General features: G+C 46.3%; 1 protein-coding gene across 1 annotated transcript in view; it reads left to right on the top strand.

The window, feature by feature from the left end:
- Positions 1-18,349, top strand: part of rassf3 (Ras association domain family member 3) — a gene marked incomplete at its 5' end in the record, with an annotated part of 53,950 nt that extends 35,601 nt beyond the window's left edge. Inside the window, 5 exons of the mRNA XM_084486870.1 lie at positions 8,324-8,431; positions 10,237-10,401; positions 11,273-11,360; positions 12,739-12,854; positions 13,494-18,349. Coding sequence (XP_084342996.1) covers positions 8,324-8,431; positions 10,237-10,401; positions 11,273-11,360; positions 12,739-12,854; positions 13,494-13,643 — 627 coding nt within the window. The 3' untranslated portion in view covers positions 13,644-18,349. The remainder of the gene's footprint in view (positions 1-8,323; positions 8,432-10,236; positions 10,402-11,272; positions 11,361-12,738; positions 12,855-13,493) is intronic.

Raw genomic sequence — 18,349 nt, 5'->3', positions numbered from 1 at the left:
ACCACCCGACCCATACACCCGATATGAGGATGCCAGCAAGTATGATTGGGTTGGCGTTTTATTCATCACTAGAAGCAACAGAGTGTGCTCTAGTCAGTGGTATGGCTGGGTTTCTGTACATCAATATCAATATGTTTATATTTTGTGTTGTAGAATCATGTACATACCATCAAATGAAGACTCTTCTATTGTTGCCTCATGTGGATATGCTTACCAAGCAAAATGTTACCGGGTGCCAGAAGAGATCAAGTCTTCTATCATAAAATATCAACATTGATATTTTATGACTATATTGCCCACAACTGGCTTGCCACTCTTCCTATTACAAACCAAATGAACAGAACAACAGATTTTGTCGTCATACACAAAAGTGTGCATGGTTACTCAACTCATGTTGGGCAATTTTCACCTAGAAGTAGTACATGTTTGACTCCTAAAGCAATACAAGGTCATGTTTGCATTGCATTCAACGTGTATCTAATAGACTGGCCTTATTCACACAGCTCTCCATTAACAATGCATTGTTGAGCTAATCCCCAAGGCAGTGTCACATTCACTTCCTTTGCTACTATCAACCGACCTGTGCCCTGACATGCATATAGACCAGTCGGGTGGTTTTGATCAGATTTTAAGGGATTCAGGGATTCCAGTCATGTCTTTGTTGTGGCCAGTTTGCTGTGGTCAACGTTATCCTCACATTCGTCCAAACCTTTTGGTGTGTGTGTGTGTGTGTGTGTGTGTGTGTGTGTGTGTGTGTGTGTGTGTGTGTGTGTGTGTGTGTGTGTGTGTGTGTGTGTGTGTGTGTGTGTGTGTGTGTGTGTGTGTGTGTGCGCGCGCTTGTTCAGAACTTGTTTGGGATTGTTCCATTGTAGTTGAGGTGAGTCGGCAGAAAGGTCTAGATGACCTCATTGTTGTCATTGGGCATGCACACGAGCATGCGGCGGGCACACACAAACACTCGCCCTTGCACAGTTCTGTACTCTGACACACTTTTTAATAGCGCACCTTTGGACTGTACTTAACATTGGGAGCAGGGTGGCATCGTCTTCAAATAAAGTGCAACTTTATTTGCACTTCAATTGGACACTTACACAATGACTGGGGTTTTAAGGGTATAGCATTTCCTATTATTAGGTATGTTCACCTGTTTTTCAATGTATCTCACATGCTCATTGTGTGATCTGTGTTACCGTGGGACTGTGAGCTTTCAGACGCCACACCCTCTGCCTCATGGCTTAACCCTTCTGTCCTATAACCCCCCCATATGACTATATGAGGGGGTTTCCATGCCTTTTGTACGACATACGATTTGAAAAAATGAGAGAGTGTTTGGTGGGAAGCTGGATGAAGTGAGCTCAAATTGGTGCAGCTTTAATCTCGAGTGGATAAACCTATTGCTCAATAGGTTTATTGCTCGCGGTAAATAGGCTGACGAGATTTGTGAAGGAGGTGCAAGGAATGTCATGTCTTGGAGCCCGAACAACATGCGGTACTACAGTACCATTTTATACATATTATTATAATGTGCTGTAATATAACTCTATAGTTTGATTGTTATCTTTTTGTCAAGGGTGCCCTGGTCATGTTAAGGTCATGTTTGAAGGTTTCCCTTTCTATGATCCAACCAAACTCGCCATTGCCACATTACACACATTACAACATTAGCTGAAAGCCTTGTTGAGTCAAAACGGGGGTTTTGGAGGAGTGTGTGTGAAGGATTGGCTTCGGTCCTCCTCCACGCTCTGATCTTCCTCTCCCAGCGAGTGCAGTCATCCTCTGCCTCGTATCCTGCTACGCATCGCAGTAGACCGGACAGAGAGAGTGAGTCGAACACAATGCTTCCAGCACACTGTTTGAAGAGCAAAGCCAACTGCGGCGGTAACCGCCGGGGCGTCCTCTGACCCCGGCGGTTACCACGGAGCTAGGGCTAGGAAACGAGACATCGCTAGGGGAAGTGGGGTTTGTTGCTTTACTCACCCAATGTGTTAATACATACACACACACACACACACACACACACACACACACACACACACACACACACACACACACACACACACACACACACACACACACACACACGGGGGGGGGGGGGGGATTGTTATTACCCAACAGTACTTCCTGAGTACATGACACATGTGAATTCTATTGGGCGTCTTCCCCATACAGTGTGCACACTATTACACACTATTACACACTCTGTGCACTATTACTTCTGGATCTGGGCGCAGCCTTCACAGATGATTGCATCCTGAAGGGGGGTGCCTGCACAGCCCTCTCTGCATTGCCCTGTGTATTGTACTGTATGGGTGTGTGTTTGTTTAGTGTCCAGTAAACACAAACACTCCCATTCACCAAGCTGGATTGTACAGCCTACATGTTAATTGTTATTGCGCTGTATAAGCAATACACCTCGTGGGAAGCAGTGTGTACCACGGGCGGGTTCTCTCTGCCTAATTCTAAATCAAACTACAGAATGTAATCGTTTTGAAAACGTCTCCTCCCCCTTTTCTCAGTATTGTCCTGGTTTCAAACTGCATTTGTTCCTTTTTGTTTTTGTAATTTTCCTTTTTTCCGTTCGGCGGAAAAACAAAACGAGGGTCCTACCTTCCCTAAAACAAACAGGGGGGGGATACCGGGTGGTCCCCCATCCAGTGCTGGGCCATCACAGAAGAATTCCCCTCCGTACTGCTAGCTAGCTCCGCACCCAGACAGAACCACAGAACAGCCACTCATCAAAGCCCCTGTATAGGGGGGGACGTATCGTCTGTCTCCGCGGGCCGCCCTCGTCTCTCTGCGGTCGCGAGTCGGCTTAGTCTGTGTTTTATTGCCCTGTGTGTTGGCCTGTTATGCCTGCTGCAAACTGGAAAGGGAAGAGCTCGCTGCCAGGGAGAAAGTTATGTATTATACATGGATTTTCTCATGGTTTATTACACCACACTTATCCTGTCTTTGTTCATCAATAAGTTGTTGTGTCTGTGATTATTCGCCTAGACCCTCTTGACATTCGAACGATAGACACGGGTGTATCATTAGCCTTGGCTCTGTGAAGAGTCACTAAACAGAAACACATGCAATTTAAATGGCTATTCCTTCCATTTTTGTTCAGTTGGAATCTCGAAGGGTTGTCTGTAGTGCTTTACGGTGTGCTGGCGCTGAGGTTGATTTTAAACTGCTGTAACTCTTTAAACGTCCTGCACCGCCAGCATAAGGGGGATGGATGGATGGCTGGGTCTGCTTCTCTAAACACCGAGGTTTACCAAACACCCAGGAGGAAACAGAATCCCTCCACCGTCTGTCTACAGCTGCCCTTCTAACGTAATTCTCGAACCCTACCACACTTAGCCCTCACTTTGCGCTTGTTTTAACCGCTTAGTTAAATTGTGTTTGGTTCTCTTGGATCCCACCGGCTCCTCGCTTTCTCAGGCTTGCGTTTTTTATCGGTAGTTTTGTGGAAAACAGGCTATGGCTTGCTAAACCAATGAATCAATCTGTATGGGGTGGAAGTTCCAGAACATATGCCATTGTGCAACTGTCAACAGGCCAAACAACCTGACAGCAACTGGACTGAGCTAGCATGACTTGACACTTTGAGGAGTGTTTAAAATAGGCCTGTTTGTGGGATTAGCGCTATAAAAACACATTCTAGTACACATCATTGTTTCTTTTGTGTAAACAATATTTCCGCATGAAATCCACTCCTTTCCTGGCTTGTTACTGTCTCTTTGCTGCCTTTTTCTGGCACAACCTGCTAAAACAGTGTGTGTGGGGGTTCTGTCCCCCAACTCATTTACATGTAGTGGTCTGAGAGCCTGACTAACCACAGGGTGTCCCCCCCAGGTGTAAATAAATGCTGAAGCCAATTTGTGGTCAGAAGCGATGGGCAGCTGTGGCCACTTAATGGCATATATTTAGCGCTCCCCAATGGAGCTAGAGGGGTGTGCGTTTGTGCGTGCGTGCATGCTCGTGAGTTGTGTATTTGTTCTGTGTCCATCAGAAAAAGAAGCTACTTCCTGAAGTGCAGCACACCGTGACAGTTCAGGTCGTCTGGTCTGTGCATTAGGCCATTAGAGGAGGGGATCTGAGAGAGTGCCATCGCACACGCACCCACTGCCATTATCACCAAAGTGCCTGTTCCCGCTCGGCTAGGAATGCAAAGGGGAAGGGGTGTGGCCGTGCTCCACTTCCTCCCCTGGACCCAACAGGAAGTAGGCTTGCAGAGGGGCGAGAGTGGAAGAATGGGAGTGATGTGTTCAGAGAGAGAGAGAGAGAGGGAGATGGTATCCAAGGAAAGGAGAGGCAGGGAGGGGCAAAGGCCAAAGATAATGACCAAGGGCCAGACAGGCGTTGATTTTGAAAATTATTTTATCTATGTGGACGTGTGGAGATTTTGTTAAACTAGCTCTGTGTTGGCCTCAGGTTGCAGGGAGAGAATTTCCCAGGTAGAAGAGTGTCCTAAACCAGAATGCAAGGCTAGAGACCAAGCCAGGGTACCAGGGCTGAAACAGGCATTTGTTTTCCGTGCATTAGAAGCAGACCTACACACTTTCCTAGCACTATCGCAGGCCTCCTGTATAATACGACACACACACACGCACAAGAGAGACAGACGGATACGCATATGCACACATGATAATGTCATCTGTTTACCGGACACAGGGAGAGAAGTGTGTGGCAGAACCCAACGAGGCGAGCAGTGCTGCGTGTCGTTTACCAAGCGAATTAAAGCATTAGAAGCATTACAATAAAAGCTGGGTCGCATGGCATACACGCAAGCATACACAAAGAGTAGCGTAATCACCTTTTGGCCAGACTTTTGACCGCTCGCAGTAATAAACATGGGAAGAATATATGACAGGACAGCAAAATTGCTGTCAAAAACGATTCAATAGTTCATAGTTTATGCTTTCGCTTTGGGGTGACCTTTTTTTGGAGCGCCATCAGCGTCTCTTTATCTCTGAGCAGGAGGCGTGTCTGTTTGTTCCGACATGGCGTGTTCTTAAACAGGGGCGATGACCTCACCGGGCTGCAGCACCACTCCGGCCTTGTACAGTTTGTTTTGATTTTGGCCAGATCCTTCCACACCCATAGACAAACAGACGCACACATGCACTTTGGACCGTTCCTTTCACTTACTTCTGTCCCCTATCGTCGGCTGTACCAAAAACAAAGCAGTATAAGCGCCTGTGATACGTCATCCGCTCCCATTCTGTTTCCTCACCTCTTGGGTCTGACATAAGCTCCAGTGCCAAAGGTCTTTATGCACTTGTTATTGTCTTGTGTTGTTAGCATGAGGCTAACCGCGAGTTAGTGTCACCATGTGTGCATCACAAGCCTAACTGATCCAGTTGGCGTCTAATCATTCACCTCCCGTCAATGGAAAAAAAACGAGTGACTCAAGCCAGCAAGTCACTTTGAATTAGCACCCACACACAGGCCTACATATGAATGAGCAGGGCAAATAGGAGAGAGCTCCAGTGTCTTTCCGGTCTCCATTATTCAGAGATACCAGTACCGTAGACGTGGCCTCCTATTTCTAGAGGTTTCTCTAAATGTGAGCCTGCGAAGCCCTTTGAGATTGTGCTATATATAGATCGACTTAACAGTCACTATATGGAGGATTTGCCTTATGCAGTGTCATTGAATACTCTCATCTCTCCATGTTATCCTGTACTGTGATCCTGTCTGGTTGGTGGGATCACAGACGATCTCATGATGATCACGTTTGGCTCCGAGCTGTAGGCAGTGACGCGACACACCTGGCCTGCAGTCCTTCTCCTGGATTTTTACTGTGGACTGGATATCAGACACCAGCAGGTCACATGCACGCTAGACGCATGCATGCACGCACACATGCACGCACACCGGCCAGAACCTGTAACGTCAACCATTAACTTTCCATTAGAAGGACTTCTGATGGAAATACTGTGCTGGTGGATGAGTGGGGGAGATTTACTTTACAGTTTCTTGAATGCAGTCTGGTCCCTCCGTTCCCTGCCGTAATCTCCATTCATCAGCGTTTGTTCATAAGTTCATAAGATGTGTATGTTCCGCACGCAACCATATGGGAAACGTATGCTAGTTTCTACTGGGCTGCTGAAGGATGATCTGACCCTAAAAGAAAGGTCTAGCCCTACAAAATAAAAACAAACAGTAATCAATAAATAATTATGTATGTGTGAACAAATGAGGGTTGTCTCTACATCAAGAGAGACAATGAAGCGCTGTCTCTAGAACACATGGTGGCACCCACAGCTTTAATAGGAAACCTTCAGGGTGGAGAAATAAAGGAGAACTCCCAACCAAGTGAGCCTTGTAAAATGTTTTTAGTTTCTATATATTATTTTCAAGATGAGTTGAAAGGGTAAGCTGGAGGAGGCTGGGAGATATGGGCAACGACTTGGATTCAAATGGTCTGTATATGGCGGAGACACCTGGCCGGCATCTGACAGATAGCAGCTGTCCTCCTCCTCCTCTCCTCCTGCTTTTCATGTTATACAGAGACGTGGGTGAAGAGCACACACACTATTCCTGTCGCACCTTGCCGCTGTAAACTTGGCACAAATAACAGGGGGTATATGGGCTTAGAGACGTGTGTGTGTGTGTGTGTGTGTGTGTGTGTGTGTGTGTGTGTGTGTGTGTGTGTGTGTGTGTGTGTGTGTGTGTGTGTGTGTGTGTGTGTGTGTGTGTGTGTGTGTGTGTGTGTGCGCGTACTTGTTACATTGGCACCCTTTCTTGTTATTATGTAGTGTGTGTTACCCATATAAGGGTGTGTATGCCTGCAAGACCTCCCTTTGGACGCACCCGTGTGTGTGCGTGTGCGCACGTTTACTAGCGGCCAAGAGGAGCTGCACTATGCCCATGTAAGCCGACACACCGCACACAAAGATCTCAAACATCTCGGAGGAGTCTTGATATTGTGCACAAACAGACCCACACAGATCATAAAAAAGGATTGGAATTGAAAAGCCACTTATTGCATGTAGCATCAGGACAGTCCCATTCATTAGAGGCTATTAGAAACTATTTCATTATAAGATGAATAGTTAAGTGCCTTGTTATTTATTTCATTCCATCTACAGCACTGAATACACTGCAATGTCTGGGACATTGCAGTGTATTCACTTTTAGATTAAACACATTTTCAGACATGCCTGTCAGTTGGCATGGTGACTAAATTGATAGGGAGGAACAAAGAGACAAACAGGGTGTGTTTTTGGCGATGCGTACAACCTCTTTATTTACAGCTCCTCAGGCGTTCTACCCATAAAGTTCTATCACACACACGCACTCATGCACGCACGCGTGCGTGTGTGTGGGGTGTGTTTTTGGCGATGCGTACAACCTCTTTATTTACAGCTCCTCAGGCGTTCTACCCATAAAGTTCTATCGCACGCACGCACGCGTGCGCAGCTGATGTTGCTACAAGGAATAAGGACTACCCCTCCTGCCCTTGTATTGCACACATACTGCTACAAACACACAGACACGGACGGTGGGCATTTTGTAACTTTGCTGTTGTATGGTTGATTCCTGAAGCTTTGATGTAGAACTATGTCCTCATATCCACATCACCGACTGTCACGTCACTTGTCGAAGGTCCCTTGTGGTGCAGTGAATATCCTGTGCTAAAAATCCCAAATCAAACAATATTGCCGGTATAGAGTCTCGAAATATGCCCATTTTGATTCAATTAACAGACAGATAATGTGGAGTCTCTAGAGAGTACACACTGTTCCATTGTCTAACCATGTGACCTCAATTAGCGCATGCTAAGTGGCTGACCCCGGCCTAAGTCGCATCCTGCAGCCAAATAGCCTTCTTTACTACTTTCTTTCTCTCTTTCTTTGATTCTTTCTTTATTTTCTTTCCATCTTCCTTTCTTTTGTTCTTTGTGTCTTTCATCCTTTCCTTCTGTCTTTATTTTGTTTGTTCTTTCTTTATTTCATCCTTTCTTTCTTTACCAGTCTGGCAGCCTGCTAATCACGGGGTCATGTGAACGGGCCCGTGGGGCAGGGGAGAGAGGCTTAACTTAGCCCCGTCCCGTCGCCTATTACCAGAGCGATGCCCTGGTGTGGAAGCAAGACGACGCGTGACTCTGTCAGGGCTGATGTTTACCCTGTAATCGCTGCAACATTAACACCCTGTCTCTCTCTCTCTCTCTCTCTCTCTCTGTCTCTGTCTCTGTCTCTGTCTCTCTGTCTATGTCTCTGTGTGTGTGTGTGTGTGTGTGTGTGTGTGTGTGTCTCTCTCTCTCTCTCTGTCTCTCTCTCTGTCTCTGTCTATGTCTCTCTCTCTGTGTCTCTCTCTCTTTGTCCATCAGAATGTGGAGAAGGAGAGGGAGCGTCGCACCCAGCTCAGCAGTGAGGAGATCAGGCAGAAGGTGGAGCAGTACAACGCTCTCACCAAGGACCACCTCAAAATGACACTGGTGAGCACACACACACACGCACACTCTCATCAAGGACCACCTCAAAATGACACTGGTGAGCAAGCACACACACACACACACAACACAACTTATATGGGTAACACACACTACATGATAACAAGACAGGGTGCCAATGTAAGAAGCACACGCACGCACACACACGCACACAAACGCACAACTTCTTTGAACATCCGGATGTTTTGAAACGTTAGCATGCTCAATGCAAAATTCAGGTAAAGGAGACCGAAAAAGTGACAATGCGAAAATACCATGAAGTTATTTCACAGCGTCCCTGTCCATTGCGTGTCCACGTGCACTGAGGCCGTGCACAGCCCATGCGTTGTGCGTTAGCAGAGGTCGAGCGGTCTTCCTGTCCCCTCGGGGTCGGGACCCTCCCTCCCAGCATTCCTCCGCAGCACCATCAGCCGTGATGTCACTTTCTTGCTATTGTCTGACGAAGCCCCTCTGCCAGTCCCCAGGGGAGCACTTCCTGGTCATGTGACTTGTTTTTTTTTTAACTGTGAGTTGCTGCTGTCTCTTAAACAGACGGATACCGTGTGAGCCGTCTGAGCGGATACACATGGAATCCTCTTTCGGGGGCTGGGGGGGAGACTGAGCGAGAAAAAGGGTTGACCGTGTCAAAATATCAGGCTTCATTTAAAATAATATCCGCTGCTCTTGTGGAAGAGGAAAAATGAAGGGTTGTAATTCAAAACATTTTTACAGACTGACAAATGGCGTCGTTGGTTACCAAAATACTTGAGCCTCATGTTCAACACACACCAAACCATCAGCATGCTGGTGAAATGACTGTAAAGCACTTAAACCATACTGGCTGTATCATAACCATCCATTGGAACTATCTAATGGAGCAGAAAGGTTAATGTAGCTAGGCTGCATTAAGCCCTTCCCCTGCTCAGCTCAACCACGGGCTGAAGTCTGATTGCGTGGTAGCTTTTGCGTTTCAACATCTGGTTGGTTTCACCCCATATGTTTCCTTTGCTCTTATTTCTGTCTCTGGGTCGGTCTTATCATTCGCCCCGCAGATAGACACACACAGATGTGTGTGTGTGTGTGTATGTGTGCGCGAGTGTTTAATGTAATGGTGGACCATGTGTTACCCGTTTGCCTAATTAAATTAATGTGGTTGTGCGTGACCATATACATCTGTGTTCTTCAGTGTACGTGCACTGAATACCATGTCCACACCCACGCACGCATACACTGTAGTACTAGTCATGTACACATATGGAATAACTTGATTTGATTCTGTGGTCCGGTGTGGGACCATCTGCTCATGGGACGTGCAGGGGGGGGAGGGGGGGGGGGGGTTATCTAATGGACCGTCTGGCGACCACAGTCGTGGCGACGTGAAAACCGTTCAGGTCACTTTACCAATTAGTCCGACTCCTGTCAGCTTACAGGGTTGTCTCCTCGTATGTTTGTGTGGTTGTTTTCTGTTCTGTTATAAAAACAGTCTCTCCATATTATCTGCTGATCCTGGCTCATCACACACTGTATTTGTACTGCTGTCCCTGTTGCTATAATGCAAAAAAATGAAGTAAAAGACACAGGCTTATTTGAATATATTATTAATATTGAATATACATATCACAGAGGCATGTTGTAATGTTGCATTTACATGTCCGCTTTCGCTTACTCCAGTCAAAGTGAACATCACTTGAATTTTGTTGAAATTTGTTTGTGTGTTTATACATCGGACAATATCTGTACGCATCATACACTCAAGTGACCCTCCCTTCCCCTCTCTCCCTTTACCCCCTCCTCCACCCTCTCCCTCCCAGATCCCCAGTGGTGAGTACACAGGCTTCATCAAGGTGCAGCTGGAGCTGAGGAGGCCGGTCACGGTGCGGGGGGGCCCGGGGCCGGAGGCCGGAGAGGAGGCCTTCTACCTCCCGCAGGGAGCCACCAACACCCTGCACATCAGCTCAGAGAGCACCGTCAAACAGGTGACTATCAGGGAACGCGCTAGTGCGCTCAGCATGTAGGCTGGAGGACGCGTGGCGACCTGGGTTAGATTTCCCCTTTTCTTGATGTAACTCCTTCTCTTCTCTGGCCAAGTCCTCTTCCCTTTCCTGTCAATAAAGCCCATAAAAAATGGATAAATATTATATACTGTTGTTTCATCAGTAGTCTCACTCATGGCTGTAGAGCTTCAATCTGGGTGAATGGTGTGCTTCCCCTTCTTTTGCTTCACATTTGTTTCTACCAATCATGTGGCGGGGATTGGAAGCGTGTAAAATGGAGAACACAAACTCGGCCCGCGGCAGTAAGAAGTAATAAAGCGAAGTGAGATACAGTTTCCCCTCAGCAGAACACAGAACCCAGAACACGGGGAGCTGCAGCCGTGCAACCCCGGCAGTTTTGGGTTTCCGATCCCGGCTGTGGGTCCGTGCGACCCCCAGGGGCCCCATGGTCGTTTTATAACGCTAATCTTAAGTTGAGGTTTCTCAACGCTAATTTTAAGTTAAGGTTTCTCAACGCTAATCGCAACGCGGTCAACGATAAACGTAACAGCGTTAAGATCAGTGTTGAGAAACCTCAACTGTCGGGTGCTCAGAGCCGGGTCAAAGAAAAGCCACAAAATAAGTGGAAGCAGCTTTTACGTGCGCAGACACGGCTCAGACCGACATAGGGTACATTCCTAGAACGAGGATGGGGTCATGCACGTATTCGTCTAGGGTGGCCACTAACAAATGTGTTCAGTTCAATTGGTTCATTTCCTGGAATAGACTCTGGACTAGACGTGTGTGGTTTCTTAACTGGTGTGTTTGTTTGTTTGTTTGTTTGTTTGTTTGTTTGTTTGTTTGTTTGTTGTAGGTGATTGTCGCCCTGTTGAAGAAGTTCACCGTCGCAGACAACCCGGCGAAGTATGCCCTCTACAAGCGCTACAGCAGAGAGGAGCAGGGTAAGTGTGTGTGTGTGCGTGTGCGTGCCACGACATCGAACCACTCTCTGTGTTGCGAAATACCACAGGGCACTCCCCGTTATCAACACTTGGCCAAGAATATACACACACATTTAACACATACACACACACACATTTCACACATACATACTCCCACACATTTAACACATGCACCCACACACCATACCAAGTGTCAGCTGTTCGAGTGTCAGCTCTTTATCAGCTTCATCCGACAAAATCTAACTGAGCTCATACCAGAAGTATGTCTTCAGCCACATCAAGCACATAATAAACAAAAGTTACTTTACTCTCCATAAAGGTGGTCTTACAACTCCCGAGTTGTCTCTAAGTCAAAACCAAAACTTAAAACCCACTATTGCTGGGTGGTTTTCATCATCAACTGCGTCGCCATTCTGGTCTCTACATTTGGATTCATACGTGGTGTTACATCTCTTAAGTCAATGAGTTGGGTTTGTTTGTGAGTCTGGGCTTAACCGCTTTTATTTTCCATAAGACTTGGGGTTTACGCAGGGCTGTATCCAACGTTTAATTTGGTGTTACTGGATGGAAGGAGCTATAGTGTTGTGTGTTTACGGTTTTCTCTCAAAGAATGTTGAGTTATGAGTTGTTACCACAGGGGGGGGTGTTTGTGGGTGTGTGTGTGTGTGTGTGTGTGTGTCTCGCTCTGTCTTTCTCTCTCCCCCACCTCTGTCATTCACTCGTGGAAAATAAACATTTACCTTGCAAAAAGCAGATAAAAATATTACACAAGTACTAAAAAAAAACGAAGTGAAATGGATTATCAGTACAAGTCCAGTCCAGAAAATGAGGTAGTGGTGAGGGAGTGAATCAAACTATTTCCTGGAGCCAGGCCACAGCATGAGTCTTAACCCATCTCCCAGGCGCGCTCTCTCTCTCCCGCGCTGTCTCCGTCCGTCCCTCTTGACTGGTTTCTAAGTGGCTGTCGATGCACCTCGACACGTGTGCGTGTGCGTAAACACACTGTGTGAGCACAGGTCCTCTATCCCTCCTAGCCAGGCCCCATCATAAAACGCACACGCCAACACATTCAGTCCCATGCACCACGTCCTGACGTCGGTGCGACACAGAGCTGTTCACCACAAACCACACCTTGAACCCAGCTAGTTGGGACTTATAGGGTATTACCGTCCGTGTGTGTACGAAACCATGAGTCAGAATGTTATGCAATGTGCACATTTTTGTCTGTTTGTTAAGAGTTAAGTCTTTTCTTTTTGATCCAAATGTTCCTGTTGGTAGAACAATTACCATTTCAGTTTGCAACATGAAGACGTATGTGCATCACTCACTGTGTGTGTGTGTGTGTGTGTGTGTGTGTGTGTGTGTGTGTGTCCTCCAGTGTATGTGTGTAAGCTGGCGGAGGTGGAGAAGCCGTTGTACCTTCGCCTCGTGGCCGGACCCGACGCCGACACGTTTGGCTTCGTCCTCCGAGAACAGCAGACTGGCGAGGTCATGGTAGGTCATACTCTCATATTTCTCTCCCTCTCTGTTAATTTTGGTCGCTCACTCTTGCTCCCTCTGTTACTGTCTCTCTTGCTCTCTCTTGCTCTCATTGTTAAAGTTACTGTGTGTGTGTGTGTGTGTGTGTGTGTGTGTGTGTGTGTGTGTGTGTGTGTGTGTGTGTGTGTGTGTGTGTGTGTGTGTGTGTGTGTGTGTGTGTGTGTGTGTGTGTTTTTATAAGCATGTTCCCTCGTACATGTTTACAGTAATGTATCTTCATAACGTTACAGTAGGGTGTTATGCCAATGCAACATGAGACGGAGGAGTGCGTTAGCATATGTCCGTTATGTACTGGTCCTATCAATGACAGAAGCTCATAACAGTAGCAGACATAGCCATTTTTCTACTGCTGCTGTGGCTGCAATAGAGTGAATTATTAAGATGTTTTGTTATTAATCAAAGACCGGAAATGTGTCTGCAAAAGTAAATGTAGCGACTATAGCGGTTATTTTCAAATTTGAGATGTTGGAATTTCAGTTTGGGATCACCCACTGCTCCATGGTGTTAACCTCTTCTTCACCCATTCAAGCTTTGAGGGAAACATCCCAGAATAAGTCCACCTTTTCTTACCATTTGTCCCCATCTCTCCTCCAGTGGGACGCCTTCTCCATCCCGGAGCTCTGCAACTTCCTGCGCTTCCTGGAAAAGGAGGAGAAAGAGCAGGGGGATGCCATCAGGCGTCGCTATGACAACTACCGCCAAAAACTCCAGGAGGCCCTGCATGCCCCCCCAGGGGCGCCTTAACTACGAGGAGAGAAATACAACAACGACAACAACAACTAAAAACTTTATATTAAACATGACTACTGAAGCCTAGCGGGCTGGTGGGACTCTTATGGCGACGAGGGATTGGCAAGTGTGGAAGGACACGTCCGTTCCCTTTGGAGGAGAAGGATGCTCTTCAAATGTCCAGGGGGAGAGGGAGGGAGGGAGGGAGAGAGAGAGAGAGGGAGGGCTAGGGATCCCACCCACCCCATACACTGCTGGAGGAGGAAGTCATCCTACTGGAGGAGTGGAACGAAAGCGTACAGAGAAGAGACGAATCACGCCTGGGGTTTATTGCTTTAACGCCACCATCACCACCCATCTCCACAGAGGAGATGGTTGAACTGGGGTCCCGGTTAGTGATGCCCTGCCCTGTAGTACTCTTGTGGGTGGTGGTGGTGGTGGTGGTGGTGGTTGTTGTGGAGGAGGGGGCTGCCAAGACATTGGTTCAGTCCAAACAGAGGAGGCCTTTCGTCTACACACAACATACCAAAGAATCACGCTCGCTATTATCACTGTGCCATATTGAGTTATCTTCTCTGGACAAGCTCTCTCTCTCTCTCTCTCTGTGATGGCTTTATCCCACCCAACCCCAACTCTGGGAGACTGCCGTCTCATAATTTATGCAATCTTTCGTTGCTTGTTGTTGTATTTTCTTATGATTTTATTTCCTCCTTTGAACGGAGGGATACTCGATCCTAGGATGTTTAACGTGTTTTATTTTTTCTGTTTTATTTAAGTGTGTCGCATTTCTGTACATAGTGTTCTGTTAATTTATGTTGGCGGAGATCTGTTCTTTTGTGTTGCATCTCCAAAAAAAGTCTTATTTTATTTTTACAAAATCTCAAAGGAAGCGTTGCAACAATCTGAAAGTTCTGCTTAAGGCGGAGCTAGACAGACCCACTCTTTGCAGTAGAGAGAGGGCGGAGCCAGAAGCTTGCCTTCTTCACAGTCGATTTGAAACAGGCAGTTGGCCGATGCTACTTTAAACTGGACAGGTGTTTGGCCAAATCTGTGCAGGAGGAGGAAAAGGTGGTGTTTGGCTTTGATGGGTTTAGATAGGGCGGAGACGATGGGGTGCGATCAGAGCCCAAAGTAGTGGCCCAAAGGAGTGGGAAAGTAAAGTCTGGAACCAAATACAAAAACAGCAGCTTGTCAGCTGCAGGTGGTTTAGTGAGATGAGGAGTATGATTTAAGTCTCTGTGGAAAACATGATGTGTGCCCTAAAGACAGGGAGGTTTCCCTGAAGGACACAGGGTTGAGAAGGTTGTGCATCAGGGGCAGAACAGTTGAACCGAGCGGTCCTGACTGTGGCTGCATGTCAGAGGGGCAGATGATGATATACTCGGAGTACAAAGGCTACTGGTTGATGGAAATAGGGCCCTCGTGTTAAAACATGTGTTTTTGTTGTTGAGTCACAAGAAGGTATTGGATGTATGTTGGGTGAAGGAGAGGAGGAAGGGACGAAAGAGAAGGTTCTGGTAGCAGGAAGTTGATAATTTGACCAAAAGGAAGTAGGAGAGGAACTTTGGGAAATGGGTTTGAGAAGGAAATGAGGCAAGACAGATAGAAGACTCGAGTTAAGAGCAAATGAAAAATTAGATGGGTGAGACGATTGAAATCGAGCGTTGTGATGATCAGTCATTGAGAACTGGACCTTTTGCTGATGTGTTTGGTTCGACTAAACCGACCGTAGTGGCCTGATGCCTGACATGGTGGAGTCCCCCCACATCCCATGGATCAGCAGACTGCCTCAGCCGTGTGACCCCTCTTGGGGGGGGGGCTTGTTTATGGTGCAGCAGGCATGTGTCCTTGTGCTGACATCCACAACAAAGCGTGGGAGAGAAAAGGAGTGTGGGTGAAGGGGGAGAGATAACGGTGCACTGTCGGACTAAAAGGACTCATTGTCCCTTTGCTCACGGACATCCATCCAGCCATCCATCCACCCAAGCGCTCATTTCAAACGGCTTTTATCTTAACCGCGCTGCTCCAGGTGCTGCGTTCCCACAATGCACTGGGGCTCTGTGGTACAGCCCCCGCCCGCTGACCACCGCGTCACCCTCTAATGAGATTGGCGAATCAGGACATTGCATACGGACGCATTGACGACCCAGAGGTGAACCAACTAGGTGTTGACTTGAATGTTATCCAGCCAATGCAGAACCTGTGTAAAGCACAATTGTTGTGTGCGGTTTGCAACGGCACCCCCTTACCGGGTTGTATCACATTTAAAGGCTCTATTTTATCGTAGCGGGCACGAGTTTGTAGCCTTGAAATACAGTGTGTAGACACTTGCCGTGGCATGGATCGGTTAGGGTCAGTGGCATGTGTGACTGAAGAGGCATGTGTTCAGTGTATATCTATTAACCAGGGATGGCACCATGTGACACAACGGCAACTGCTTGTTGCTCTCTCACTTATCACTGACAATCAGTCCAAGAAGACCTATGAAAAGTTAGCCTCTGCAATGACGTGTGTAGCAAAAGGTGTATGTGTTGAGGTCGCAAATTAAGCCCCGGTTTAAATCGCTGACCTGTTTGCCTGGATGAGCATCAAAGACGACGGTGCGGCGGTCTGGACAATAGTAGACCAGCACCACCTGGTGGCCGAAGAGCATAACTATACTCTATTGAGTTCTGTGTCTAAACAAGCAAGTGAGAATATGCGACTAGGACTATACTTAAATTTTATGTTTTTGTTTTTTTTATTGTATACTGTAACCAAAGATATTTTTTATAACAAAGTGCAGTTTATTAGGTGTTGCCTGGAGCAAATTTATTAGATGCCACGTCCTGTTGGTGACAGTGGAGTATAGTTGTAGTATCTTTATTTAAAGGGGTTTTCAACCCAAATTCAAACTTAAAATGTAATCTTTTCTAAACACTGGGTAATAGAATTTATGACGTTTGAAATGGATCTCTTTGTGGGGGAATATTATTAGGACCTTAAAGCCATGTGTGTTGTTGGCCTGTATGTTCAACAAGGCTTCTCTGTCTGAACAGTTTATCACAGGTGGACTCAAGGCCCTGGTTTTAACACACACACACACACACACACACACACACACACACACACACACACACACACACACACACACACACACACACACACACACACACACACACACACACACACACACACACACACACACACACACACACACACCGGGGCCTTGTCTTAGACCAGTCCTTGTATAGACCTAAAGTATCTCTTGGGCACTTTAACCTTTATAATTCAGGGAATATGGATCTTGGATTTGAATTATATTTTCTGTCTACTCTTTTTCTTTCTTTTATTTTCTCATTTTTATCCGATGCCTTCCCAGCGTTATATCCCCCTACAGCCCGGATGTCTGCAATCATCTTTTGATGGATGCTATACCCGGTTGTATCTCGTTGGTGGTGTAATCAAGTTCATTTCTTCAGCTATACTCATACCACGTCAAGTATAAACTTTGTGGATTTTCATTTTCTCATTCTTTTTCCATTAAGTTCTTCCTTTTCTTCTAGAGTGAGTTGTTTTATTTTGTTTTTTAAATGTCACTAGATAAGCTTCGTCACATACTAGTTGTCGTTATCCGTAGACTGTGAAATTCTCCGTCGCTCCCTTAACTCTTCACTCGACACCCGCAGGTGTTGTGATGGAGGATGACGTAATGGCCTCCGGCTCCTCCCCCTTGTATGCACAACGCTTACTGTAAAGTAAACGCTAATTGCCTACTCGTCAATTGGTAACCGTGGCAACACACGCGCTCAAAGCATCCCTGGGTGTATTTCCTTCTTCAGCGTTCACGGGGGAACAAGAAAATGTAGGCCTACATACGTTCTTAATCAACATTTCTTAACTAAACTACATGAGACTTGAATTTGTTATAGCACACAAACACTTGGATCGATGCAGTCCTGATTCTGCCTCCACTTGGACCCATTGGCTTGCCTGTGCGTTGACAAAATGAAAAGATATTGGGCCAGTAGGGTTTGAGAAATAGTTGATTTTATGCTTTGTTTTTCAGAGCATTCTTGTTCAAATGTTTTAGAACATGAATTTGTGTTTTCCATATTTTCTATATAAAAAGGGACCGCTAACGTTTTTTGGTCCTGAGCCTGGTTTGCCTTAGATATGTACAATCTTATGTCTCTATTTTGCATGCAGTTATGTCAGATGCCAAAGATCTTGTACTTATTTCTTATTTTGATAGGGTTCAGCACAACAATTGGATATATTCGGCCATAAAAAGTGTAACTCCTGCATCACTTCACATCACATCATTCACAATCATGACAGTTGGAAATTAATTACATTCGATACGTCCGTTGGGAGTTGAGACGCCACCATTGTAATGCGTGCGGATGGATATACTATGTTTTGAGTGAAATGGCTCGGGTATGCTAAACCCTCCTTCGTCGCTTAAAACTCCTCGTCCGCTCACCACACTAGTGCCTTTTTCTGTCAATCTGCCCAAGTGGACCGAATAGCGACCGGATGTCGGGCGCTGAAAGGGGGTAATGCCCACACACAAATGAGACTCGATGCTTTGACCGATGCTTTCCTCCATTCGACTTCTCTTGATAGGAATATGGTAACTGATTTACTTTATTTTTATAGGTAATTATCTTTTTGTTTGAGTCATTACCAAATGTGACTTATTTTAAGAGGTCGTCTCCATCAAATAAAGTTGAAATTTA

This window comes from Micromesistius poutassou, assembly GCF_964030765.1.
Source record: "Micromesistius poutassou genome assembly, chromosome: 22".
Classification (NCBI taxonomy): Eukaryota; Metazoa; Chordata; class Actinopteri; order Gadiformes; family Gadidae; genus Micromesistius; species Micromesistius poutassou.
The sequence above is the reverse complement of the archived record's forward strand: the minus strand, read 5'-3'. Positions and strand labels throughout refer to the sequence as shown.